The sequence below is a fragment of the Halichoerus grypus genome, chromosome 8 (genome assembly GCF_964656455.1).
Source record: "Halichoerus grypus chromosome 8, mHalGry1.hap1.1, whole genome shotgun sequence".
NCBI lineage: Eukaryota > Metazoa > Chordata > Mammalia > Carnivora > Phocidae > Halichoerus > Halichoerus grypus.
The window spans coordinates 44,174,076-44,201,650 of NC_135719.1; the positions used below are offsets into that span (position 1 = coordinate 44,174,076).

At 47.4% G+C, this 27,575-nt stretch overlaps 1 protein-coding gene and 1 long non-coding RNA gene across 2 annotated transcripts; one reads left to right on the forward strand and one right to left on the reverse strand.

The window, feature by feature from the left end:
* Positions 1 to 3,268: 3,268 nt before the first annotated feature.
* On the reverse strand, positions 3,269 to 6,500 carry LOC144382876 (uncharacterized). The gene is made up of 2 exons (XR_013450417.1): positions 5,710 to 6,500; positions 3,269 to 3,845 (listed from the first exon to the last, which is right to left on the reverse strand). It is a non-coding gene; the product is annotated as an uncharacterized LOC144382876 (long non-coding RNA).
* LARP6 (La ribonucleoprotein 6, translational regulator) lies at positions 4,988 to 26,293 on the forward strand. Its single transcript, XM_036095214.2, has 3 exons — positions 4,988 to 5,313; positions 20,328 to 20,538; positions 24,769 to 26,293. The coding sequence occupies exons 1-3, from the start codon at positions 5,114 to 5,116 to the stop codon at positions 25,834 to 25,836; spliced, it is 1,479 nt and encodes a 492-aa protein (XP_035951107.1). The 5' UTR covers positions 4,988 to 5,113; the 3' UTR covers positions 25,837 to 26,293.
* The last annotated feature ends 1,282 nt before the right edge of the window (positions 26,294 to 27,575 follow it).

Genomic DNA, 27,575 nt, shown 5'->3' on the forward strand with positions numbered 1-27,575 from the left:
GTTTGTGCTTCTTGGCATTTCTGCCAATGACCAAAACCTTGCCATTTCTGAACACTCTCCTAGACCTATGCTCGCTTCCCTCCCCCTACATCAAATCCATCTATTTTGAATGTTTCATACTCCCCATCCTTTTGACAAGCTAATCTTCCACAAGGCACACACAGCAGGAAAGCTTAAATACTCTCTCTGAAGTGTGTGCCAACACAATTTGATAATATGCCAAAAGGAAATAATGTCATAACAGCAAGATGTTACTTTTACATGGTGGGACCCAAACTTGAGATGTGGTTGTTTTGGGCGGGGAGGGACCTCAAACTTAGGGGGGTGGGAGACAGGAGCTGAGATCCTTTTGGAAGCCCCCACTGTTTTTTCCACTTGCTGCGATGGCTAGTCTTCCACTAATCACGCTGGTCATGCTACTCTCACGAAGGGATGGGAAGAAAGAATAAAGAATCCAATTCTCCTATTAGAATATGAGCTCCTAGAAAGAGAGACCACATTCTGTTCGTTTTTGAATTCTACCTCATTCTTACCACATAACGTGTATACTTTTGCCATGCAATACGTGTTATTGAGTGGTCAAATTTTTCAAATTCAAACTCAACACCAATTTATTGAGTGGCTACTATGTCCTGGGTCCTGAACTAGATACATTCATCCATTATCTCATTCAATCTTAGTAAATCCTCAGGCACTAGTAAGGATACAGGCTAAGCTGCTGTAACAAAAATATCTCAAAATACAGGATCAAACAGGGTGTGAGTTTCTTTTTTTCTCAAAAGATGGTCCAGATTATGGTCCCCTGAACAAGTCCAGGGCTTGGCTGTTGGTTCTGCTATCTTTTTTTGTTTTTTTGTTTTTTTAAAAGATTTTATTTATTTATTTGACAGAGAGAGAGAGAGACAGTGAGAGAGGGAATACAAGGAGGGGCAGAGGAAGAAGCAGGCTTCCCGCTGAGCAGGAAGCCCGATGCGGGACCCGATCCCAGGACCCTGGGATCATGACCCGAGCCAAAGGCAGATGCTCAACAACTGAGCCACCCAGGTGCCCTGGTTCTGCTATCTTTAACATGTGCTGGTTACTTGCTCCTGCACTTTCATCCTCGGGTCCTACATGGCTGCTCCAGCTAATAGGCAGAGGGACAAGGTCAGGGAAGAAGACCCACAGTTCTAGAAACACAACCTAGAAGTGGGAGCAAACATTTTGCTCACATCTTATTGGCCAGAATTTAGTTGTGTAGCTATAAAGATACGCAAAGCATACTGGGAAATGTAATCTCTAATTAGGTGGTTCTGTAACCATCTACAGCTGGGGATTGGTTTCATTAAGCAAGGGAGAATGTATATTGATGGACAAGTCTCATAAAACACCTCATTGCCCGTGGATGGGTATCTTGGTTCTTATTGAAGCTAGAAATAGATTATAGAAAGATGCTGATTTCCTGCCCGGAGAGGTACTCTGTTTTGTCAGTGTATTCGGAATTAAGTTGGCTCTGAGAGGCTACTTCAACTTATTGGAGTTTGCTATATTGACCCACCCCAAAATACCAATTACTTAATTGACAATGGACGAAGACACGTATCAGGAACTAGAATGTTTGCGTTCCCCATTCAGGCTGAGGTTTTCCTTGGATGGAGGTACTTAGAAGGCCACATCATGCCGTATGCTGTCAGATCCTGAGCGTCTATTCTGCGCCACATGCTGCGCTAGACTGTCTTCCGCAATCTCATTTGATCTACAGACCCAACTCAATGAGGTAAGGATCATCCAGAGCATTTTACAGGTATGAAAACTGAACAGCAGAAAGGTTATGTAGCTAAGGCATGGCAAGCTGGTGGCAGGATCCAGGTCTATTTGACTCAAGAGCCAGTGCTTTTCCACCACACACTACTGCTTATGTGGGAGCTTCAAGACATCCTCAGTCATGTTTCCTGGCTGTGCCTCTTTGTACAGATTTCTGCTATGGCATTTAACGCAGTAGACACGTTCTATTACTGAAGGCCATCTTTTCTAGGCTCCCTCCATCTCCTGGTATTCATGGATCATGTCTTAGTCATTTTACAAAATTAAGGCTAGCACGAGGCCTGGTGTTTGTTACACACTGAAACAAATGATTACGTGAGTAAATAAATCACCCTCCTTCCCCTACAGTTAAAACCAGACCCTTTGCTGAACCCCCACCCCCATCTTACCAATTTTTCCTTTCAATATTTAGCACACTCCCAATTTCCCTACATCAATATCTTATTCTGAGTCCTTGGTTTGCTGCTCTAGGGCCAGGGACACTCAAAAATATTTCCAGTTGATTCCCAAACAACAATCTTTCATTTACTGAAATGGTCTCCTGGGGTTGAATTTTTGCTTCAACCTAACCTCAGTCCATCCTGATGACTTGTTAATTAGTATTTCCTTCTGTTTCATCTTCAGAAACTATGGGGGAAAACTATTTCCCACTTTGAGTTTGTTATAAAAATGAGCCCTCAGGATTCTAGGGAAAGGGAATGATGCCAACTCCAGGCTGAGGTCATGATTTTGCTGAAGGAGACTCTGCTAATCATCTCAGAGCTGATGGAAACTCCTGCAGTGATGCTCAACACAGGCCTGGGTGGGGCTGGCCTCATCCCCTGGCCACAGCTCTGTGAAGGAAGGAGTTGGAAATGAGAGAGGCCCTTTAAAATTCCTTCACCAGTGGCACAAAGGATGGGTGTGTGGGTAGGACAGATCAAATCAAATCAACAAACATTTCTAGATGCAGGGCTTTCTGCTAGACAGGATGGGGGCTGTAACAAGGACAGAGAGGTCTTTCTCTCAGTAATAAATTTACCCGCTGAATCATTTGTTTAAGCATACAAGAAATACCAGTGAGCCTCATTAGAGCTCATTTTCCTCATCTGAAGAGTGACTGAGTTGGACTCCTCCCATGAAGCACTACCCATAATGTAGATGGCGGTGTCCGTCCTTCCCTCCCCCAGGCATCATGCTAAACCAACTATTACAAATGAAAAATTCATGTGAAGTTGCTTTAAAAATTCTATACAAGTTTTGCATTCAATTCCAAGTATATATTTCAAGCGGTTGTGTGTGTGTGTGTGCATGTGCGTGTATGGTTCTTCACTCAGGGGAGCCCTGGCAGAAAGGTTTATTCTTAGGGATACCCATTCCCTAAAAGGGGAGGCTCAAGACTGGATGATTTCTGACATCCTTTCTAGATTCAAAATTCTTGTATGAGAAGTCAGAAATAAATAATATCAGAGACAGCTTAAGTAGATATATTTCAACCTAAGGGCATGTCAATTTCATTTATTTTTTCTAAACTCCAACCAAAGAGAACACTTCTGCAGACGAGATTCACCCACCAACTGCCAGTTCTTAAACTATAGGAGCCTAGGAATCTATTTTTTCAGAACATTCCCCAGGGGACTCTTATCAGGCAGTTGGAAACTCTGAGGTGGGTATGTATGAATTCTTCATAAACTGTAGAATCTGGTACAAATATGAGCCATTACTGTGGGTATTGTGTCTTCGCCACATTGGAGGGTTTAAATGAGATAATGTGGATTGCTTTGTGAAAATCAGAAACTAAGGTTATCAGAATGGGAGGTGTGGAGAGGGCTGCAAATCTCTCTTCTCTTCATCCTCATCACAGAGGACCGGGTGTAGAGAAGTTCTGTAAACTCTCCAGTCCTGGCAGGGGGCACGGTTTGCTTGGACCAGATCCTGTGCACTTCTTGCCTCTTCCTCCCTGTAGTTTACACGCAGGCTGTGAGCTGTTCTGGTACAGATCCCAAAGGTCTCTCTCTTCCTTCACTTACTCATTCTCTGGCCCCTTCAATCAAAAGAGAGATCTGACAAAGAAAGGGACAGGGCTTCCAGTCAAATCTTAAAAAGAAGGGCTGCCCTTGCAGCACCTCTGGGTCTCTCCTGGGGCCCCAGCCCCAGAACCCCAGAGTCCCATGCACGGTGTTTTTTTTGTTGTTGTTGTTGTTTTTTGTTTTACAAAGACAGTGCTTTCCAAGAGACCCCACTTCTTGAGCCTCTCTGGTTTGCTTCCCTCTGTCAAAACGTATTGGTTGAGGGGTCTGTTCTTTTAGAGCCCTGGGTTGGCAAATTAACATAATAAATGTTGCTTAAGGAGGTAAATGAAGAGCTTCATGAAAGCACATTCAGGTTTTATTTATGTCTATGCTTATGTCCCTCGTTTCTGGGTCACTTGTGCAGGGTTGCTATGGAACTCAGTTAAAGCTAAATATGAACAGGGTTTTCGAACATACTGGCATTTCAATAGCTCCCTTTATTTAGACAACAATATTTGAAGGCTTACTATATGCAGGGCATATTCTAAGAAGCAAATGAAAAGGGCATTACAAGGCAGTGGCTTTCAAACTTTAGTGAACTTTGGCATCACTTGGAAGGCTTGTTAAAACACAAAGTTCAGAATCCTAGATCCTGATTCGGGAGCTCTGGTTGGGCCGCGAGAACGTGTGTTTCTAACAAGTTCCCAGGTAGGGCCGGTGCTGCCGGTCCGCGGACCTCACTTTGAGAACCACGGGTTTAGGGCATGGCAGGAACCAAGTCCCTGACCTCACAGGGCGCACAATCTAAGGTGTTCGTGCCAAGGAGGCTAACGGTGGAGACTTCGGTCGTCTTGGCAGGACCGTGGGGGGAGACACCAGCAGGAACAGACGCCCCTTAAGGTGCTGTCGGGCCATGCCACCCCGCAGGGTCCTCCGCCCACTGAGAAGTCAGAGGTGGGGCGCCCTCCCCTCTCCCCTCTCGGGGGCCGCTTAAAGCCGGTAGGAGGAGGGACCAGCGGGCGCGCGCCGGCGGCGTCGGGGGTCGGGCGCATCTTTCCGGGACGGGCGGGGCGCGGGGCGCGCGGAGGAAGTCGTCCTCCCCCCCCCCCCCGCCGTCCGCGGCCCCGCCCGCTCTGGCGCGCGGCTGGCGACCGGGGCGGTGGTGGCGGAGGCGCGGGGCGGGGCGCCGCGACCCCCGTCCCCTCCCGGGCGCGCTCTCGGCGCCCCCGCCCCCTCGTCGCAGTCGCCGCCGCCCGGCTGGCTGGGCCTCGGGGCGCGCGGGCAGCCGCGGCGCCGCATTCCCGGCCGGCCCGCGAGCCATGGCCCAGGCCGGCGAGGAGACGCTGCCCGGGCCCGAGACGGCGGTGCAGATCCGCGTCGCCATCCAGGAGGCCGAGGACGTGGAGGAGCCGGAGGACGAGGAGGAGGGGGCGGAGGCGCGCGGCGCGGGGGACCCGGCCCGGTACCTGAGCCCCGGCTGGGGCAGCGCCAGCGAGGAGGAGCCGAGCCGCGGGCACAGGTAGGCGCGGCGGCGCGGCCCGGCCGAGGGGAGCCCGCCCCGGGTCCCGGCCGAGCGCGAGCGCCGGGACAAGTCCCCCCAGGCAGCCCCGCCGCGGGGCCGCTGCTCCGGGCGTCCGGCCGAGGCAGAACCTGCTTTCGGCGGTTGTTGGTGCCCCGCTCCGCAGCTTTCTCGCCCGACCGGAGCTCGCGGGGCTGGCGGCGGGGCTCGGAGGGGCCTGGACGGGGGGGCATGCCCTGGCGCCCGGGAGGAATTCCTTCCTGGGCCATCCTCGCCATCTTCTCCCCCCGGAGGAGGCTCTCCTTGCGTGCGCTCACCCGGGACCTTCCCCAAAGCCCATCCCAGCCCGGTCTTGCCCTCCGAGACTGGCCCAGCTCCCCCTGAGAGGGACCCCACCTAGCCTTCACTGCCTCCTTCGTCCTGTCTGCTTATCAGTCCAAATGGGTGGGGGCAGCCCAGCCCCGCGGACACTTGGCGGCCGGGGGATCCGAGGAGTGATTTCACGGTGTAGAGAGCTCTCCTGCTCTGGTTTGGAATCAGCTCAAGGCTCGCTGCTTGCATTCTCGCGGGCCGGGGATTCCCGTTTTCACGCAGCCTCCCCCACCCGACTTCTATGCTTGCATCATCGTCTTGCTAGTTGGGTTCCTGAGTGATGGGCAGTCTGGAACTGTTATGGCACAGGAAGCCACCTATCTAACGGTGCCTTTGGGCCCTGAGCCCGGTCGTCAGCCGGAGACCTTGGACTTGTGTCCACCAACGCCGGCACCTTTCGAGTCTGTGGTTTTGTTCCTGCTGTTGAAAGGAGATAAGAGTATGGAGTATCCATAACCACGAGAGTAGAGCAATGGCAGAACTTGCAAATTCCGGGAAATGCCCACAGGAACTTCTTAAGAACCCTCTTTCTTCGGGGTTTCTGGGCACATGCTCTTTAGTTGTCAGGGCTCTGCAGGATCACTCCCTGGCAGGTAGATAATTTACTTCATTGGCAGAATACTCAACTGAAGGGCATGAGGATACTGGGTCCAGAGCCATTCCCCATCACTGGCTGACCCTTCCCCGGTGGGAGAGGTCTGGATGTAGGAACCCAGAGATTCAGGGCAGTTCAATGGAGACAGAGGTATCTGAGGAGGAAAGTCCAGCCCAAGAGTTTAGAGCAGAAATGTTGAGCCATAGCAGATGACAGAAGCTACAGTAGACCTGTCAACACTCTATATACTCTAAAGCCTGATTCATTCACTCACTCATTCATTCAGCTCTGTGCTGAGAATAAAAATAATGAGTCCATAGTCACTGACATCTCAGTCTTGAGGAGAAGGTGGCCACCTAGTCAAATAATTTCAGAGGTTACGTAAAGGAGCTCAGAGTGGCTGATCCTGCTGATTTCATTTGCCTGTAGTTGGGGCAGAGAGCTCCCCCCTATACTGGGGACTAAGTCTTGAGATTGTACCATTAGCAGGGATTAAAGCCCTACTTATTTCTTGGGCCTGGAAAGATCCTCCTGTGGAGATGAGGAGAACATGATCCTTATTTGGGTGGGCTTCTTGTTCCTACTTCGCCCCCCCCACACACCCTCTCCAGAGCCACCCTTCCCTCCCAACTCCAGGGACTGGAATCTCATGGAGCATTCAGTTTGAAGCATTTCCTGCTGCCCACTGGCAGAGAGTTGACCCCAGAAAATCCCTGGAGGCTCTTCAGGGTATTGGAGCTGACAGAGCCCAGCAGGCAGACATCCAGAGCATGAGAATGCAGCCAAGAACAGGATCCAGGCTGTCCCCGTGTTTGGGCCAGCCTGCCACAGCAGCAGCCCCTGCCCTATGTGGACACTTCTTGGCTTCCAGAGCCTTCAGGAGAAAGCCCAGTTTCCTTAAGCTGTTTATTGAGATGTGGCACCCACCCACATCATCTCCTTGGCCCATTGCTTCTTTCCCTGCCTGTCTCAGCAGTTCGTGCTCCCCCAGCACTGACCCCTCTAGATTTCTGAACATAGGGTACAGTTTTGTGTCTACCTGCCTTTGCACTCCCTCCTCTGGGTCTCTGATTGATTGATTGATCTCTAGTTAGCCTTAAAACTCACTGCGTCTACTAGGTATTTATCCAAAGGATACAAACATAGTGATCAAAGGGGCACATGCACCCCAATGTTTACAGCAGCAGTGTCCACAGTAGCCAAACTATGGAAAAAGCCCAGATGTCTGTCCACAGAGGAATGGATAAAGAAGAGTTGAGGGGCGCCTGGGTGGCTCAGTTGGTTAAGTGACTGCCTTCGGCTCAGGTCATGATCCTGGAGTCCCAGGATCGAGTCCCACGTCAGGCTCCCTGCTCAGCGGGGAGTCTGCTTCTCCCTCTGACCCTCCCCCTTCTCATGTCCTCTCTCTTTCTCTCATTCTCTCTCTCAAATAAATAAAATCTTTAAAAAAAAAAAAAAGAAGAAGAGTTGATACACACACACACAGGAATACTACTCAGCCATCAAAAGGAATGAAATCTTGCCATTTGCAATGATGTGGATGGACCTAGAGGGTATTATGCTAAGCGAAATCAGTCAGTCAGAGAAAGACAAATACCCTATGATTTCACTCCTATGTGGAATTTAAGAAACAAAACAGATGAACATGGGGAAGGGAAGGAAAAATAAAATAAGATGAAAATTGAGAGGGAGACAAACCATGAGAGACGCTGAACTCTAGGAAATAAATTGAGGGTTGCTGGAGGGGAGGGGAGTGAGGGGATGTGGTAACTGGTTGATGGGCATTAAGGAGGGCACATGATGAAACAGGACACATAGAACACAGGGTGTTCTATGTAACTGATGAATCACTAAATTCTACCTCTGAAACTAAACAACAACAACAAAAACATATCACTGCTTCGTCCCCACAACCCCCAGTCCCCACCCCAAAGCTGTTTGTTTCCTGTTCTTGGAGTTGCTGTAGTACTCTGCACATTTTATAGCTACCATTTACCTCAATTTTAACTGTATAGTTCTGTCTCTCTCACAACAATATGAGAGATGTCTCTCTCATCGTGAATTCGGGGACCATGCTTGCCTTGCTCTCGTATCCTCAGCACCTGGCATATAGTGGGTGCTCCTAAATATCTGTTGAACGAATGCATGTCTCTATCATTGCATTATGCCATTGGGTTGAAGTATTTGTGTGGTTTTCCCCCAACTAGACAGTGAGATCCTTGAAGGGAATGACCTCGCCTTAGTCCTCTCTATACGACCAGTACTCAGCCCAATACTTGGCTTTTCCCTGGGGTACAAGCAGTACATGAAAATAAGAAAAATGTTCTTTAGTCTTCTCCCCACACCTCTCTCACCAAAAAGGTGTCTGTCTTTTTATTCTCACCTTTTTGAAATAAAAATTTCAAACATAAAATGTGAAAGATAGTATTGTGAGCATTCATACACCTACCATCTAGATTTAACAGTTGTTAATATTTTGCCATATTTGTTGGATGGACTTAGGAGTGGTTTACTCTGATCCATTTGAAAATATACACAGTACTTACTGTACCCTTTATTTGGGAGCTCTTACTAATGACATTCTCCTGTAAAACCACAATACTATTACTGCAGTTAAGAGAATTAACAATGATTCCCTAGTATAAGCCCTAAAATGATCTAATAGCCAAGTCCCATATTTGGGTTCCCCGCCCCCCCCGTCATCCCACATTGTATTTTATAGATGTTTCTTTTTCCCCTCCAAACAGAATCCAGTCCAGGTGGTGGCATTTGCCTATTATGTCTCTTTAGAATCTTTCAATCTAGAACATTCACACTTTTTTTTTTAATGCGTTGCTATTTTGAAATAAGAGGCCAGATGTCTTGTTGAACGTTTTCCAGTTTAAAGTGGTCTGATTTTGTTCTGATCATCTAGTTTAACTTGCTCCTTTGTACTCTGTGTTTCCTGTAAATTGGAAGGTATGCTAAGGGCCTGATTCAATTCGGATTAAACATTTTGGCAAGAACAGCTCAGGCAAAGCCACAGACTTTGTTGCATCACCTCAGGCGGCTTTCAGCGAAGTGATGCTCTAATTTGACCACTTGACTAAGGTGATCTCTCATTGTGAAGGTACATCTCTCCCTTTGCAATTAACAAGTAATCTGCGGGCTTCCTGTGAATATTCTTTCAACAAGGCCCTTCACCTAATGGTTTTAGCATCCGCTGATGATCCTTGCCTGAGTCAGTTCCTCAGGAATTACAAATTGGTGATTTTCTAATTTTATTAACCTTTGTACATTTTTTAAAAATTCTTATTTATTTATTTGACAGAGAGAGAGAGAGACAGCTAGAGAGGGAACACAAGCAGGGGGAGTGGGAGAGGGAGAAGCAGGCTCCTAGCTGAGCAGGGAGCCCGATGCGCGGGGCTCGATCCCAGGACCCTGGGACCATGACCTGAGCTGAAGGCAGACGCTTAACGACTGAGCCACCCAGGCGCCCCTATCCTTTGTACATTTATTGGCGGGTATTCTTCTATATAAGAGAGCTTTGCCTCATCATCTGGAATTGAACAAGAGTTCCTTCTAACGAGGCAACATAAATGCTTAATGACCAGTTTTCAAAGAGAGGAGTGGGTGTAATAGTCGCATCAAATAATTTAAATTAGAGCCCTCCTTTTGGCCCTCCTCGATTCATGGACTTCTGTTTATTCACTTTTTTTAAAAAAAAAGATTTTATTTATTTATTTTGACAGAGAGCAAAAGCAGGGGGAGCAGGAGAGGGAGAAGCAGACTCCCCGCCGAGCAGGGAGCCCGATGCGGGGCTCTATCCCAGGACCCTGGGATCATGACCTGAGCCGAAGGCAGATGCACAATGACTGAGCCACCCAGGCGCCCCTGTTTATTCACTTTTTAAAAATTAGTTACAATCATTATTTTTGATGTTCAAAATGTCCCTGATTAAGTAGGGGCACCCCTTCAGATTGGCTTCAGTATAGCCTTTTAGAACATGCCCTTGAGTCTTTGAGCACTTTCTTGCTTTGTGATATTAGATATTCTGGCCTTACTTTGTACTTTTCCTACTCCTGTCATGGGATCCAGCCATTTCCACAGGAATCCCTGTGGCTAGTAAATACTAGCAGGAAGGTATTTAGAAACCAAGACCTGGAATTAAGAGTGCTAATTTCCACTGGGGTAACATTGGTTTTAGGCCCTTTCAATAGAGCTAGGAAATACATTTTAAAAAATAAGTTTATGTTGATAATTCCAACTCATATTTGACATTATAGGGTTTTTGTTTTACTTCTTTTATTTTTTTTTGCACTGACAGTCTTGATTCTTATCAACATTAACATATTTACTTGTTTGCTTTGTCTTACAATGTGTGAAAATGATTTAAAATTATAATATCAAATATTAGTATGAATAATAAAATCACTGAAGCGTACCTTCATTTAACAACAGAAACATCTAAGTTCCTTTCTCTCCATGATGTTTCAGGGACATTACATAAGCTATCTTTTCTCTGTTCTGGGTGATGATAGTGAAAGGCTCCATTAATTAATGCCAATTATGTACCAGATGTGGAACTAAATACTTTGCATACATTGTCTCTGCTTCACACCACAAACCATTATTTAGACCCGCAGAGACATCCACTAGTTTTACTCCTTTCCCAGGCCCTAGGAATTATGTCAGAACAGCATGGCAGAAGACCGGGTAAGAAAAAAGGGTCATGATGTCTGTAATAAGTCTATAAGAACCCATGGGCCACCCAGACATAGCATGGGGCGTCCGCTAGTGGTATCCAAAATATAATTGTTCCCATAATGCCTTTCCAAAGTTGGACACATCCCCGTATATGTTTCCAACTTGTCTCTGAAAAACCTTTATCTTTTGAGTCTGTCCTTGTGTTCTTATATTGCATTATCAATTTGGTTACCTTTAGAACCTTTTCAGATTCATTATCTTTTTCTAGAAGCAAGTCAAAAGGAGCTATACGCAGATTGTACCGGACCCTGGTGATTTTCATAAATGATGCTTTGTCTTTTTTGTTCAGTGTCCACCTTGTTGCTGTCCACCATGTTCCTGGTATTGGTAGCCAAAGCACCATATTAGACCATCTGCAAGGATAGATGATGAGTCCAGGAAATCTTTTCTGTGTTGAAAACCATAGTGAGGAGCTCATTATTCCACCATTTTATTTTGGATATTTTTATTCATAAGGTGACGTTTGATTAACCATTCAACTAATATCTCCAGATTATCTTGAGATTTTATGAGAAAGGCAACCCTGGAGATTTTATGCTGTACTTATTTCTCTAGATTATTTACAAATACGATAAATATTTCAACACTGATCCATGGAGCCCAATCACCTGTTTTGAAATGTACCTCCTTGTTTCTACCCTTTGTTTTCATTTCTAGGAGGTTTACAGCTATTAAAAAAAGAACACATCAGTACCCCTAATTTACAATGATATATTTATTTTTATTTTTTTTAAGATTTTATTTATTTATTTATTTAACTGACAGACAGAGAGACACACAGCGAGAGCAGGAACACAAGCAGGGGGAGTGGGAGAGGGAGAAGCAGGCTTCCCGCCGAGCAGGGAACCCGATGCGGGGCTCGATCCCAGGACCCTGGGATCATGACCTGAGCCAAAGGCAGTCGCTTAACCAACTGAGCCACCCAGGTGCCCTACAATGATATATTTAAAAGGAAACAATAATGTGAACATAAAACTTAAATGTACATTTTTTTCAAAGTCCTCTTGAAAGGCTACTCACAACATATTCACCAGTAACATACTTCCTGTCTCAGAGAATTCGGATAGGTGGGATTTGCCCTTAACAGAAGCTATTCACTTTACATTGGTGATGCTTTGTAAATTCCTACTATGTGCAAGGCTCTGGGTTGGTGCCAGAATGAAAGAAACCAGTGTGAATCCTATTCTCCAGGGGCTGAGGGTTCAGGGCACTAATTAGAAATGCACATAGTAGCTCTGATACAAGTACAGGCAAGGTGTTAGGAGAAGTTGAAATGATTTCCTTCCTGGGAGAGTTGCATTTGAGATGGAGCTTGACGTGTGCCTAGAATTTGGACCTGAGAGGCAGAGGCCAGGTGTTCAAGGAGATGGAACAGCACGCACCAAGAGATAGAGTCCAGAAACCTTGCGACACTTACAGAGACCTATTAGTCTTTTACTTGCTTTTGTTTTAGAGCAAAGGATCTGAAAGGAAATAGACAGAAATACGTTTGGAAGCTGGTGACAGCCAGATTGGAAATGAATCTGAATAAGGAGCTAAGGACTTTGGATTTTATTTAATAGAATAGAAAACATGAGTATTAGTATTAAAGTAGAGCAGCGACATAGCCGTTCTTCAGAATGTGTAATAAGGCACAGAGTGGGAGAGGCTTAACCCAAAATACAACAGGAGTGGAGTGGGGGGAGGTGGGAGGAGGTGGGAAGACAGAACCCTAGAAAGGTTCTGGTTAGGAAATGTGTGAAGGATGTAGGGATTAAAAGGGATGCTGATATCTGAGAGGTGATTTAAAGTCTGCCTTTAAAACAATTGCCTCACCTCTCTGTCTGACCATGAAAAGTAGCAACCACCATACTGTTTACTTCCAAGGAGAAAAAGAAGAAATAGGATTATTTTCTAAAGGAATCAAATGAACTAACTGGTGAGCTAGGACGGCTAAGGTAGAGCTGGTACCCCCAGAGTAACTCCTCCGCCATATAAAGCCCCTATTTAATAATGCCCTGTCTGTCCACCCTACAGTGAAGCCTGCCAGTTGGCATGCCCCACGGCTATAGAACCACCTAGGAAGAAAGCGAATCACAGTATACCGCTGTGGAGGGAACCTACTTCACCCACCAAGAAAAAGCAAGCCAGACCTTCCTTCATTTTTCAAAATAAATAGCCATGGAGCCCAACTCCCCACTTCCTAAGTGTGGACTGTGTACAGTGACTCCCTTCCAAAGTGCACAGTATGGAAGGAGGGGAAAGGTAGTAACTTCGCAGTGAGGACACCAGATAACACTACTTCAGGCAGGGTCAACATCCACAATGATCAGGTATGTTGATATGATGTGATGAGAATGGAAATTTACCTCTGTCGTTCTCTTCCCTAAAACCCATAAACACCATCTAATCGTAAAATATCAGATAAATCCCAAAGGAAGGACATTCTACAATATATCTCACCAGGACTACTCAACACAGTCAAGGTCATTAAAAACAAAGAAAGCCTGAGAAACTGTCCCACCCAAGAGGAGCCTGGGGAGACATGATGAGTCAATCTAATATAGTATCCTGGATGGGATCCTGAAAGAGAAAAAGGCCATTAGGTAAAAAAAACTAAGGAAATCTGAATAATCTGGACTTCAGCTAATAATTTGGAAATCTGGACTTCAGCTAATAATAATGTATTGATATCAGTTCATTAAATGTACCATACTAATGCAAAATATTGATAACAGAAGCCTGATGGGGGATATATGGGAACTCTCTCTACTACTTTCACAATTTTTCTGTAAGTCTGAAATTATTCTAAAATAAGTTTGCTTAAAAAATTTTTTTAATAAAAAGATGAATTGATTATCAGTTACATGAAAAAAACCAATTACATGAAATTAAATGAAAAACTGATCCCAGAGGATATAGAGGTGACACTGTTGGAAACAAAGAGACCATAAAAAAAAAAAACCATATATATATATATATACACACACACACACACACACTCTGGTTAGTACTGAAAGAGAATTTAATATATTGCATCCACAAAACAAGAATAGGATGCTTTTAAAAAGGAGCAATCTGAAGACATAAAAGAGTTCTTAGAGAGTACATAATTCCTGAAATTAAGCAATTCATCAACAAAGATCGGAAGGTAATGTCAGGAAACGTCTTGCCATGTAAGTCAAAGACAAAGGCAAAGACAGACAATATGAAAGAGAGGATAGGGACATAGAGGATCGATCCAGGTGGTCAGTCAACTAATAGGACTTTAAGAAAGAAATGTAATCTTAGCCAACACCTCTTCCCTGCCCAGAGCCATGTTTGTAGCCAGAAAAATAAACACAACGGGTTGACTTTCAACTTTTAGTATCTGTAGACAAAATATGAAATATTAGTTACAGAATAGAATGTAAACATAACGAACCATGACAAAATAAAATAAAGATACATCTGATAGTATTTGAAAGGTTGGAAATGGAAGGAGAGGAGAAGAAGGTAGGGTCATAACACACACGTCAGGTGTAGTGAGGAAGCAAGACCTATCATTTAATGTTGATGGAATAAGAATTTTAAGTGTATTATTTTAAAACAATTAGAAGGCTAATAAAAAACCCAAAAATAATATAAAATTTTAAAAATTAGAAGAAGAGGGTACCTGGGTGGCTCAGTCGTTAAGCGTCTGCCTTCAGCTCAGGTCATGATCCCAGGGTCCTGGGATCGAGTCCCACATCGGGCTCCCTGCTCGGCAAGAAGCCTGCTTCTCCCTCTCCCTCTCCCCCTGCTTGTGTTCCTGCTCTTGCTATCTCTCTCTCTGTCAAATAAATAAATAAAATCTTAAAAAAAAAAAAAATAAAAAAAAAAAAATAAAAATTAGAAGAAGAGGCTTTGGGAGATGAGTGACTCCAAATCCTCACCTTATATAATAGGACATGAATAGAGAATGTCGAAAATTGGCAAGTGAGAAATAGAACCATGAACATAATTTATAGAACCACAAGGCAAGTCTTGTTAAGAATGAAATGGTTGGGGGCGCCTGGGTGGCTCAGTCGTTAAGCGTCTGCCTTCGGCTCAGGTCATGATCCCAGGGTCCTGGGATCGAGCCCCGCATCGGGCTCTCTGCTCTGCAGGAAGCCTGCTTCTCCCTCTCCCACTCCCCCTGCTTGTGTTCCCTCTCTCACTGTGTCTCTCTCTGTCAAATAAATAAATAAAATCTTTAAAAAAAAAAAAAAAAAAAAAGAATGAAATGGTTGAATAGAGGTTGCCTCTAGGGAGGAGAGGTGGAGCTGGGAATTGTTGCTTTCTTTTTAAGTTATGTACTGTTTTGTTTTATTTTTTGCTATGTTGTATGTATGACTTGAAAATTCATTTTTGATGAGCTATTAATAGTGTCCAAGGGAGAAGTAATGAGGACAGTTGGAATGGAAAAGAGAACAGATGGGAGACAATGCAGAATAAAAAAATTAACACTTGATAATTGGCTCAGTGTGGGGGCAAAAGAGAGGGCTAAAAGATGCATCTCGGGTTTGGAGCCTAAATGCAAAGAAGAGTGAATAGGGAAAGTAGTTAATGGGGCAGTTTGGGAGGAAAGATACATAGTCTGTACAGGACAGTTGTAATTGACAAAAAGTTACCAACATTCATATTTAAGGGATATACACTTCTTTAATGTTCGTAAAGGATACAGGGTCTTTTTCATTCAAAGGCTGTTGCATGAACCAGGAGACAAGGCAGCATGCTCCCAGATATGCAAAAAGGCCTTGCCTCTCTTCCAAGGTCCCCCTTTGGAGATGCACAGTTGCCGCTGAGAGCACTCATGTAGAGAGGGGGTCCTACGGTGCAGGAAGCTCACCGCTGCACTTGCAGAGGGCTTTATATCACCTCCCCAGGACTGCCCACGTGTTCTGGAACCTCCCTGTCTGCTCACTGGGTGCAAAGAACTGAAGCAGAGTCACCCCCTCTCCCCCCAGTGTGAATTGCTTACCATGAGACTGTATGAAAGGAAGATAAGCTTCCCAGATGGAATGGCCCTCGGCAGGTCTAGGCTTCAGTATTCCCTGAGGTCCAGCTCTGCAGAAGGTGATGGTTCAATTCTGGACATATTGAAGTGCTAACAGGCTATCCAAGCCTCAGGCAGGCAGGTAGATGAATTGAGGATGGGGGCCCAGGAGTGAGAGAAGGATGGAGGGGTGGGAGGAGGCAGATCTGAATTCGATGAGCTATACAGGGGCTGAAGTGTGTAGAGGCCACCTGGGGACAAAGAGTCAAGGATAGATCCTTGGAGACATGGGAGCAGATTGAGTAGACTGGAAGGGCAGTTAAATGGGGGAGAAGAATCAGAAAAGAACAAGTCACAGAAGCCTAGCGGGAGGAGTACTAAGAAGAAAGGGGTCAGCTGTGTCCCATCCTGCAGATGACCAAGGTGGAGAAAAGGCACCTGGATATGGCCAGTGGATGCTTTGGCAGATGCCCAGACATACAGAACGAGTTTTCGGGGAAGGAAGGGGTGCACAAGGGAGCTCTGGGCAAGTCTGATTGATTTTCTCAATCAAGTTTGAGATAGAGTCATCTGCAAGGAGGAAGGGCTGGCTTCCCATGGCAGACCTTGGGAAGAATGGGACGTTCTAGAATGGGCACTGGAGAAATTGAGAAATTGCATCCCCATCCTTCCATTGTGTTTTATTTGTTTATGCATTTACTTTTTATAATAGCGTCAACTACTTTAGGTGGGGAGTAGGACTTGCTAGGCTGTGGGTCCCTTTGATGGTCTGGTCACCTCTGATATACTTGCTATTTGTACTAAGACCATTTTGCCAATACCTGAGTCCACTCAAAACTCTTCGCTCTTCATTATCCCACACCTCACCCCAACTCTGGCTATTTATTCTCATCCTTGTCAGTGCGGCTCAGACTTTACCATGCATTTGAGGTTATTGTATCTGGTATACTCAACCTATCTATTTTAACTTCTAATTATGGGATAAGCTTTCTCTAATAAAGTGAAAATCTGTTTTGTCCATCTTGCTTCTCCTTTTTCATTCCATTGATTGTTCCAATGACACTTTTTCCTTTGGCATGTTTGAGGACCACTTTTCTCAGTGCAGTATTACTATCCTACCATTTGTCTGTAAGTAATAGAAAACCCAGCCAACAAGTGAATTAAACAAATGGATTTTATTTTTCTCATGTAATCAGAAATTTGCAGGTAGGTAGATAGAGGAATTGGTTCAGCAACTCAGTAATATCAGAGCCAATAATGTCAATAAATGAGGCCAAGCTAATTCTCTTGGCTTTTTTTCTTATGGTAGTAAAATAGCTGCTACAGCTCCAGCCATCACACCCACACTCAAAACAGATAAAAGGGGAAGAGGCAGGGCCAAAAGATTTTCACTTGTGTTTTATTGGCCATACCATGACAGATGGCTACTACCTGTAACCAAGGCTGAGAAAGTACATGTTTAGGGTTGGTTTTTATTTGTTTGTTTGTTTTGGTTTGGTTTTTTATAGCCTCCATAATAAAGGAAGGCAAGTGAGAAAGAGTTTGCTATTAGATGTTGGGTGAATCTGACTAATGTCTACCACCACAGCTATCTTCTAGAAACTTATAAAATATTCAGTTTGTCTAATGTTTAAGTTGCCTTTGACCTGTTTTATCTTATAGGCAGCCTTAATATATTCCCTTAGTTTGCCATCCCATTTTTATTTTTTTATTTTTTTTATTATTATTATTTTTTAAAGATTTTATTTATTTATTTTGACAGAGAGAGAGACACAGTGAGAGAGAGAACACAAGCAGGGGGAGTGGGGGAGGGAGAAGCAGGCTCCCCGCGGAGCAGGGAGCCCGATGCGGGGCTTGATCCCAGGACCCTGGGATCATGACCTGAGCCGAAGGCAGACGCTTAACGACTGAGCCACCCAGGCGCCCCTGCCATCCCATTTTTAAAAGACTTTTTAAAAAACATACTTTTAAAGTTAGTCTCTCAGACCATTTTTTTTTCCATCAGTACACGTTTGTCTTGGGACATCGGTGTGGTATTTCAAAAACATTTCCAGACTGTCTGCAGGCAAATAACTAAACTCTTCATTTTAAAATCAACCAACGCCTACTTTTATGCTAATTATAATTTCTGAATTTGAAAAATTGGGAGACAGATTTGTTTAGTATTTTCTCTCCTGCCAGAATATTCCATTTTTATTCTCATCTTGACTCTTCCACAATTGTGTGGGGGTTTTTTGGGTTTTTGTTTTGTTTTGTTTTGTTTGTTTTGTTTTGTTTTTTGGTGGGGGGGTGCTTAGAGTCGGTGAAAATTTTGCTGGAGTTGAAGGACATACATTTATGTACCTGTTCCAAAGCGTTGATTTTTACATTCTGAGCCCCCTCCCCCCTTTTTTGTATTAGTTGATTATTTTATTTAAGGGTTTAATCCCAATCTAAGGGAAATGTTAACTGCTTGCTTCTTTCTTTTTTTTTTTTGAAAGATTATTTATTTGTTAGAGAGAGGAGAGCAAGAGAGAGAACATGAGCGGAGGTGAGGGGCAGAGGGAGAGGGAGAAGCAGATTCCCCGCTGAGCACGGAGCCGGACTCGGGGCTTGATCCCAGGACTCCAGGATCATGACCTAAGCTGAAGGCAGATGCTTAAGCGACCGAGCCACCCAGGCGCCCCTGACACTTCTACTTTTTGGCTATTGTGAAGATGCTGCTGTGAACTTTCTGAGCCCTCGGGTTCTCCCAACAGAGTAGAAGCACCCTGAATGCTTTAGGCGGACTCGGTGTCTGCATCCATCACAGGAGATGCTCTCGTAACTCAGCACATGTTCATGGGGACTCTGGGTCTGATAGTCGTGTTACTAGAAATCAAGCTGCCACATAGGAAAGCAGTAATGTTTTTTTCTGGAAGTAATTTTTGACCATTTCTTTTTATCGAATAAGATATATATGATATTGTATAATACATAATTTAATTTGGTCATTAAATATGCCAGAGAGAACTCACCTTCAAGAGCTTCTAATTAATGGTGTCAACTATGATGCAGATCATCACAAAGTCCTTGAATGTTGATGGTTTTGAAGTTTTTGTCATCCCTTGGTGAAAGATTTGCCTTCCAAAGAAGCTTTGCTCAGGATTTCTTTGGCTCATTCTCATATCCTAATATTCTCAGGGAGAGGGGGGAAGAAGTCTGTTCAGGTGGAGCTGCTGGTGGGTTTGGGTTTCATTTAGAAGGGCCCGAGTGAATGGGATTGTTTCAGATTCTGTGGCAGGGTCCCAACAAAACGTGGAAAGTATTATGCATGCTGGCTTTGGGGACAGAAAATTTGAGTTTCAATCCTAGATCTGAGGGGCAAGTGAGTGCCACCTCCCGGGTTCTAAGGGCGTGCCAGGCACCTGTGTGGCATTTCTATGTATCAGTTCATTTAATCTTCTGACTGTCCTACCGGGAGAGTGACTGTCATGCCAATGTGCAGATGACGGGACTGAGGTGTGGCAGGGGAGATCCTCGCCTGCATCGACTCAGTTAATAAATGGTGACGGCGGGATTTGAACCTACATGGGCTAACTCTAGGATTGGGACTCTTAGTTAGTCTGCCAAATTATCTTCTAGAAATCAGGATTTGGGGGGTGGAGTGCGGGAGGGAAGACTAAAAAGGGGATGTGAAAAGCATCCTGTCCGTGGCACAGGAGCACATACATGCTAGTAGAGCGTGTTGTCATTTTAATGACTCTCCGTTCGTGTTAAAAACAGAAGCATGATTTCTTCGCCCAGTGGGGCAAAAGTCAGCCCCGTGTGGCAATCACCCCCTCTGAGGAGTCCAGGTCAAGTGTGACCCAGTGCCGTTTCTTAGGGCAGCAGAAACAAAGTACCGCAAACTGGGTGGCTTAGAATGACGGAATTGATTGCCTCATGGTTCTGGAGGCCAGAAGTCAGAAATCAAGGGGTCAGAAGAGCGCTCCCTTTCCAGGATCTGGGAACGGATGGGTCCCAGGCCACTCCCCTGGCTTCTGGTGGTTTCCTGGCAACCTTTGTTGTTCCTGGGCTTCTGCTGCATCCCATCTCCACCTTCACCTTCACATGGCATTCTTCCTGTGCGCTCATGCCTCCAGATTTCCCTTTCTGTAAGACGCCAGTCATATTGGATTAGGGGCCACCCCCCCCCTCTGGTGCCACCTTGTCTTTAACTGATTACATTTGCAAGGCCCTGTTTCCAAGTAAGGTCACATACTGACATACAGGGCTTTTGGACGTCAACATATGAAATTTGGGGGTGTGAGGGGGGGCGGACGGCAATTCAGCCTGTAACCCCCCGGTGTCTCCTTTTGGTCCCAGTGGCGCCACGACGAGTGGGGGCGAGAACGAGCGTGAGGAAGGCGAGCAGGAGTGGAAGCCCCCGGACCAGGAGTTAATCAGGAAGCTGGTGGATCAGATCGAATTCTATTTCTCTGATGAAAACTTGGAGAAGGACGCCTTCCTGCTCAAGCACGTGAGGAGGAACAAACTGGGGTACGTGAGTGTCAAGCTCCTCACGTCCTTCAAAAAGGTAAGGCTTCCTTCTCACAAGCTGACTCGAGGACTCTGGGGCTGTAGGGGTTGCAGTTCTAAATATTTTCTGCCCCTTCGATACCTCGTGACTGGCGATTCTTTTCCGCCCCTCTGGGGCCTGAAATAGAGAAAAATGATCCAGAACAGGGATTTAGGATCTTTATGAAGACTCTCTTCCCACAGTATTAAAAGGGGCCTGACTGTTGGGACAGATGTCAGCGGATGGCAGTTATGCAATGATAGTGCTTGTTCTTGGTAAAGTTCAGGTGCTCTTGCCAGGCGAGTGGGTGGCCGGGAGGGTGCTGGGGACTCAGTGGCCTTGAGAGACACCTCCTGGGTCTCGAATTGTGTGAAACTCAGGCTTTTCCCTTGTCCAGTTGAATAAATAAGAAGGCGGAGGAGCACCTAGAACTCTGGGGGATGGGCCTCCTTCCAGACTCCTGCAGCCTTTGCCGTGTGTAAGACCAACATCCTCATCAGTATGGTGAAGTGGGCTATATGGTGATTGCTGCCATGTAGGCAGCAGACCCAGCAGCTGGACCGTTGTGTGAATTCCCTCCGTCTCGAAGCGTGGACAGACGAGCTGGAATAAGAACTCCGTGTCTTCTGTGGGCGAAGCGTATTTACTAGAATGGAAAAGCAGCGCGTGGCCTGTTGCATAACGGGATATGTAACAGCTGGGTCCGCGCCAGGCTGCCTTTGCACTTTGCCAGAGAGCCCTGGAGGAGAGCTTTTCTCCCTGGAGCCGTTCTCTGCCTCACCTGCCGCTAGAGTCTGCCCTCTCCTCTTGTGCTCTGTCCTTTTACCCAGTCACCAAACATATCCATTCTGCACCCCGACTGCTGCGGTGGGCACAGGACAGATGACACGAAGGTGGCATTTCCCCTGCCCTTGCAGAGTCCAGGGAAGGAGAGAGATCCGTGCAGGATTGCACAATGACCCTAGGCAGTGAAAGAACAAAGTCGTGTTCATCAGAGCCAGTAACCCTGCCTGGATGATGGAGAAGTCTTTCTAGAAGTGGTGACGTTGAAATAGGATCTTGGATGAGTAGGAGTTTTCAAGGTACAGGAGTAGGGTAGGGGCTCTTCCTGTTGCGAAGGAAAAGCCTCCCCATCCTCCTGTGTGGCTCCTATGCTCTCCCCCTCTAACACAACACTCTGACACCAGATGTTTATGTTGGGGGAGGGGGCTCCCCACCAAGCAGTTCTGTATCTACCCGGAGATAGCATCCGATCCTACAGGTTAAGGGTTAGTCCCACAAGACTGCCCCACTGCAGGAGCCAGTGGCCAGTAGGAGGTGACCACCCAGGTGACCCACAGCTTCTGTCCAACTTGGCTACAGATCACGGGTCCCCACCACTTCCTCCCCCTTGGATTTGATTATTTGCCAGAAGAGCTCACAGAACTCAGGGAAACACTTGCTTAGATTGACCAGTTTAATAAAGGCTATGATGAAGGATACAGATGAACAGCCAGCTGAAGACATATGCAGAACAAGGCCCTGAGTGTGGGAGCTTCTGTCCCTGAGGAGTTGGGGTGCTCTCAGTATATGGGTGTATTCATCAACCTGGAAGTGCTCCGAAGCCCACAGGACTGGGATTTTTATGGAGGCTTCCTCCTGGAGGCATGATCAACTATCAACTCACTTTCCTGCCCTTCTCCCTTCCCTGAAAATTCCAAGCTTCTAACCATGGCTTGGTCTTTCTGATGACTGGCCCTCAACCAGTAGCCATCCAGGAGCCTGCCCAGCATCGCCTCATTAGAACAAAAGATAGTCCTAGTGTTCTTGTCCCGCAGGACTTGCCAGGGTTCCAGCAGCTCCGTGCCAGGGAGGGGGACAAAGAGCAGCATACATGTGTAATAGAGAGGGACTGTTTTAGCATTCTCCGCGAGGCCCCAAGTTGGGTTTTATTCCAAGCTGACACCGTCCACGCCAGTCTCAGGAGCTACTGCATTGAAATATGAAAGATACTTTGGAAGATCTTTTGCATCAAATGCAGAAATGCAGAAACGCGACTTCAGAGAAGTATTTGAACATGGAAATCCCCAAGTCCTGTCGAAATGATACATCACAATATCACAGGTGTCCAGGGAACAGTGAGCGAACCCTCACATGAAAGCGTTTGTGGGGGGGCGCCTGGGTGGCTCAGTCAGTTAAGCGACTGCCTTCGGCTCAGGTCATGATCCCAGGGTCCTGGGATCGAGTCCCGCATCAAGCTCCCTGCTCTGCGGGGAGCCTGCTTCTCCCTCTCCCACTCCCCCTGCTTGTGTTCCCTCTCTCGCTGTGTCTCTCTCTGTTGTTTGTGGGGGGCCCCACAACAGAGCAGCCAGGGCTCCTCCCTTTATTCCTCCCCAGGGACCCCAAGAGTCAGCCTGACTTTCTTGCCTTTTGAAGCTGCCGCTATGGCTCCGTTTGGGAGGGTTCTTCTTTGTCCAAAGCTGGCCGCAGAGTCGCCATGGACCCCCCAGCGCCTCCACAGTGACAACAAAGGCCCCTTTCATTGCAGAGGTTTTCCTGCTGATCATAACAGGAGACACATAGGACAAACAGGCAAATGACAGTTTCTGAAAATCTTAGAAAGTTCTTCTAGTTAATTGCACAAGGAAAGCACCTCCCGGGCTCCTCATCTGAGGTGGTGCCCCGAGGACGCTCAGCCTCTCACTGGCACTTCCCAGTGGACTCTGCTCCTGGCTCTGGAGGGGTGCTGGGTCCTTGCCAGGGCCCTCTTCCCTCTCGGTTGCATGTGGTCTTCCATCAGCGTCTCCAGCCCTCGGAGGAAGGCAGCTCCGGCCCTCCTTGCTCAGGCTCCAGGCTTCGGCAGTAGCTTCGCTCTTCCTCTCCTGAGTGCTCCCTTCCTGACTGGTTCTGGAGAAGGCTCCCTCCCCGCTGTGTCATCCTCTGAGAGCTACTGCCTCACAACCTGGGGCTTCCTCACAATCTGGCCGTGACCTCTGGTCAGCATCTTCCTGTACTCTTTCTGGATCTCTGATTGACTCCGTTCACCTGAAGTCTGACCCTTTGCCTGGACCTTTGCTGACCCTCTGTCCCCGGTGTGTGTCACAGAGATCAGCCCATTGATTCTGGGTGTAGGGGACTTGCGGTTCCCCCGAGACCTAGACTAGAGTGGACACCCCCTTTCTGCCGGAGCCTGCCTCTACTCATAGCTCTGCAAGATCCCCCCATGCTGCCCTGTTAGCGAGCCTCCGTTCTTGAGTTCTGGAAAGTTCCTGTCTGGTCTCAGCTCCTCTGCACGGCGACTGCATTGGCCTGGACTCAGAGGACTCAGGGTGATCTTGCCATTCCTGGCTCAGGTTACCCACCCCACCCGCCTCCACTGTTCCTGTGGGATGGGATGACTCATTCTCCCTGGCATTCCCTCCAGCGGAAGTGGGCCTCTTGAAAATTACTGCTTTACAATATAAACACAGCCTTCCTATACTGCACATCAATACGCACAATTTCCACTCAGGGGGGAGGAGGGAGGGAGGGACTGTTTCATCATTCTCCGGGAGGCCCTGCTTGGATTTTATTCCAAGTCGAAACCGTCCACATCATTTTCACAAGATATTGCAGTGGAATATGAAAGATCTTTTGGAACTTTCTGTGTATCAAATGCGTAAACAGAGAAACACGACTTCAGAGAAGTGTTTGGATGTTAAAATCTCCAAATCCTGTCAAAATGATAGCACATAATATTTGAAGTAACGATAGCACATGAATACTCACTATGAGCTAGACACTGTTCTGTTTTGCATGTGGATGTATAATGTATGTCTGCATGTAGATAGGTATCTTTTGATTTATTCATTTGATCCTCACGACAACCCTGTGAGGTGGACATGATTAGCGTCTCCATTTGACAGATGAGGGAGTTGAGGCACTGAGAGGCTGAGAAACTTCAAGTGTTACCACCAGCTGGAGGTGGGCCTTGGACTTGTGTATCTAACAGCCTTTTTGCAGAGCCTGAACCGCTAAATGTGGGTGCACTAGACGAGCTCCATCGCCAGAGAGTTCTGTTGGATGGCACTGCTCTAAACTGCTGCCTAGCTTGACATTGTCACAAGTGTGTGCGTTTGCTCACTAGACTTTTGAATGCCCGCGCCCACGAGCTACGATGCTAGCTACCAGTGTTCCCGGGGGTGAGGAAACGAGGGAGGGAGATGGCAGAGCCCACGAGATAGGCCAGGACAAATAGGTACCATTCCAGATGTGCTTTGTCTTCTTCAGGTGAAACACCTGACCCGGGACTGGAGAACCACGGCGCACGCCTTGAAGTACTCGGTGACCCTCGAGTTGAATGAGGACCAGCGGAAGGTGAGGAGGACCACCCCCGTCCCGCTTTTCCCCAATGAGAACCTCCCGAGCAAGATGCTCCTGGTCTACGATCTCCACCTGTCCCCCAAGCTGTGGGCCCTGGCCATCCCCCAGAAGAACGGGAGGGTGCAGGAGAAGGTCATGGAGCACCTGCTCAAGCTCTTCGGGACCTTTGGAGTCATCTCGTCGGTGCGGATCCTCAAACCAGGGAAGGAGCTGCCCCCCGATATCCGGCGGATCAGCAGTCGGTACAACCAGGTGGGGACCCAGGAGTGCGCCATTGTGGAGTTTGAGGAGGTGGAGGCGGCCATTAAAGCCCACGAGTTCATGAGCACAGAATCCCACGGCAGGGAGAACATGAAGGCCGTCCTGATTGGCATGAAGCCCCCCAAAAAGAAACCTCTCAAAGACAAGAACCAGGACGAGGAGCCCACCGCAAGCAGCCACCCGAACAAGTCCCTGAACAAGAGAGTCGAGGAGCTGCAGTACACGGGGGACGAGTCTTCCGCCAACAGCTCCTCTGACCCCGAGAGCAATCCCACGTCGCCCATGGCTGGCCGGCGGCATGCGGTCACCAACAAGCTCAGCCCTTCTGGCCCCCAGAATCTCTTTCTGAGCCCGAACGCCTCCCCGTGCTCGAGTCCCTGGAGCAGCCCCTTGGCTCAACGCAAAGGCGTTTCCCGAAAATCCCCTCTGGCCGAGGAGGGGCGGCTGAACTGTAGCCCCAGTCCTGAGGTCTTCCGCAAGTGCGCGGATTATTCCTCCGACAGCAGCATCACGCCCTCTGGGAGCCCGTGGGTTCGGAGGCGCCGCCTGGCTGAGATGGGGACCCAGGAGAAGAGCCCCGGAGTGAGTCCCCTGCTGTCCCGGAAGATGCAGACTGCAGACGGGTTACCCGTGGGGGTGCTGAGACTGCCCAGGGGCCCTGACAACACCAGGGGCTTCCATGGCGGACACGAGAGAGGCAGGGCCTGTGTATAAATACCTTCTATTTTTAATACCGGCTCCCTCGAAATACCTGGCATGGCAGAGAATGCGATTAGGTCCCCATCGAGAGATTTTTGTATACATGTAGACCTCTTAATTTATATATTTGTAATGCATATAAGTTGTCTGGTACGCTATGGTTTTAAGAACATCTTCTAGTTCAGAACAACCAGCATGACTATTATTTTGCTGATGCCCAATGCGTCTGAATGTTATGGCCCTGCAGGGCTGCGGGTCGGAGGCTCCCCGGGGCCGCTCAGGCTGCCGGTCTCTTCTTCAGGGCAGAGTTCTTCCCCGCGGCGACTGAGCTGTCCTCGGCGGGCCACGCAGGGCCTTCCAGAGAGCCCCCGGGAGTTCTGTTGTGTAACGGCCACTCGTCCAGCCGGTAGCGTGGTGTCTTACAGGACCAACTGTGTATTCCTGTCAAGTGAATAAATAATAAAACATCCAACTGGGAGTGCTGGCTCTTGAAGTCATAGGTCACAGGCGTCAGGCATGACAAATGTCTGCGCTGTCTGACGAGGCTGTGGGTGTTAGGTCAGGAGGCCCTGAGGAGCTGAGTGGAGACGCATTTCTCGAAGGTGCCCAGGGCAGCCCTGGGGCTCCCCCCGCGGCCCCGGCAGCCTGAGAGTTCCCCACAGTCAGTGCGGTTGTTGGAGAACCACATCGCCCAGCACGGTGAGTCCCACCCAGGCCAAGGCAGCTTATTGGAGACCAAGCTCTCCGGATGTGGTCCCCGGACTGCCTCCTTTTCCTTGGCTGGTGTCCCTTGTCTCTGGACGCCACCTGGTGTGGCAGAAAGAGCAACGGCCTACATTCTAGTGCTGGCTCAGCCACCTGCTGTCTGGGGGATTTTAGACCAGTCCTGCTGAATGAAATTCGTGAACAGTTACTGAACGGTGATTAGATGCCAGGGATGATGCTTAGAGATTTCCAGGCATTATCTCATTTAATTCTCCCCAAAACCACCCGAGAAAGGTCTAGATAGTTCTCTCTATTTTACACTGGAAGAAACAAGTAGGTTAACTCACTTGTCCAGGGCCTAACAGCTAGATGAGTGGAGCTGGCTTGAACCTAGCAGTCCAGCTCCAGAGCCCATACTCCTAACCACCAGATGGTACGCAGCCTCTCTGAACCTCACCATCCACATTCAAAAAAGAAACAACCACAGAAGGTGCTAATATTTACTCAGCACCTCCTATGTGCTAAGGCATTTTGCTAGACACATTCTTCCATTTGTTCTATCAGTGTCTCTGTGAGATATTATAGTGGTTTTACATATGAAGCCGCTGAAGTAGGGCAATACCTCAAACCATTGCAAAAATGGAAAAAAAGGGAGTGTATGTTTAATTACAGAGTTCTATAAAAATCAGCAGCTGATTATTATCTGGTTAGTAAGATAGGGTGTCCCTTAAGTCCCAGAATCCCCATTAACTGGTAAATGCCTCCGGGAATTATTTGGATCTGCCGTTTGCACCACTATTAGCCGTAGATGGCCCAAGGCCTGCGTCTGGACCCCACTCCCCCAGGGCCGTGCCACAGCCCAGCTCCAGGCCTCTTCCCGTGCTTGCTCCTCACTGGGCTCCCACTTACCCTTGCCGGTCCTTCCCCACAGCTGCCCCCCTGCCCGTGGGCCACGGGGCCATCTGGGCCTCACCACCCCTTTATCCTCCAACACACCAGCTGCTGAATTTTTAGCTTCACTCCTATGGATCATAATTGCTTTTTAAAAA

What these genes read in the sequence shown, in the direction of transcription:
- LARP6 (XM_036095214.2), top strand. Translation starts at nt 5,114, where the DNA reads ATGGCCCAGGCCGGCGAGGAGACGCTGCCCGGGCCCGAGACGGCGGTG. An exon ending in GAGCCGAGCCGCGGGCACAG is followed by an intron (nt 5,314 to 20,327) that starts GTAGGCGCGGCG and finishes TTTTGGTCCCAG; the next exon opens with TGGCGCCACGACGAGTGGGG. An exon ending in TCCTCACGTCCTTCAAAAAG is followed by an intron (nt 20,539 to 24,768) that starts GTAAGGCTTCCT and finishes TGTCTTCTTCAG; the next exon opens with GTGAAACACCTGACCCGGGA.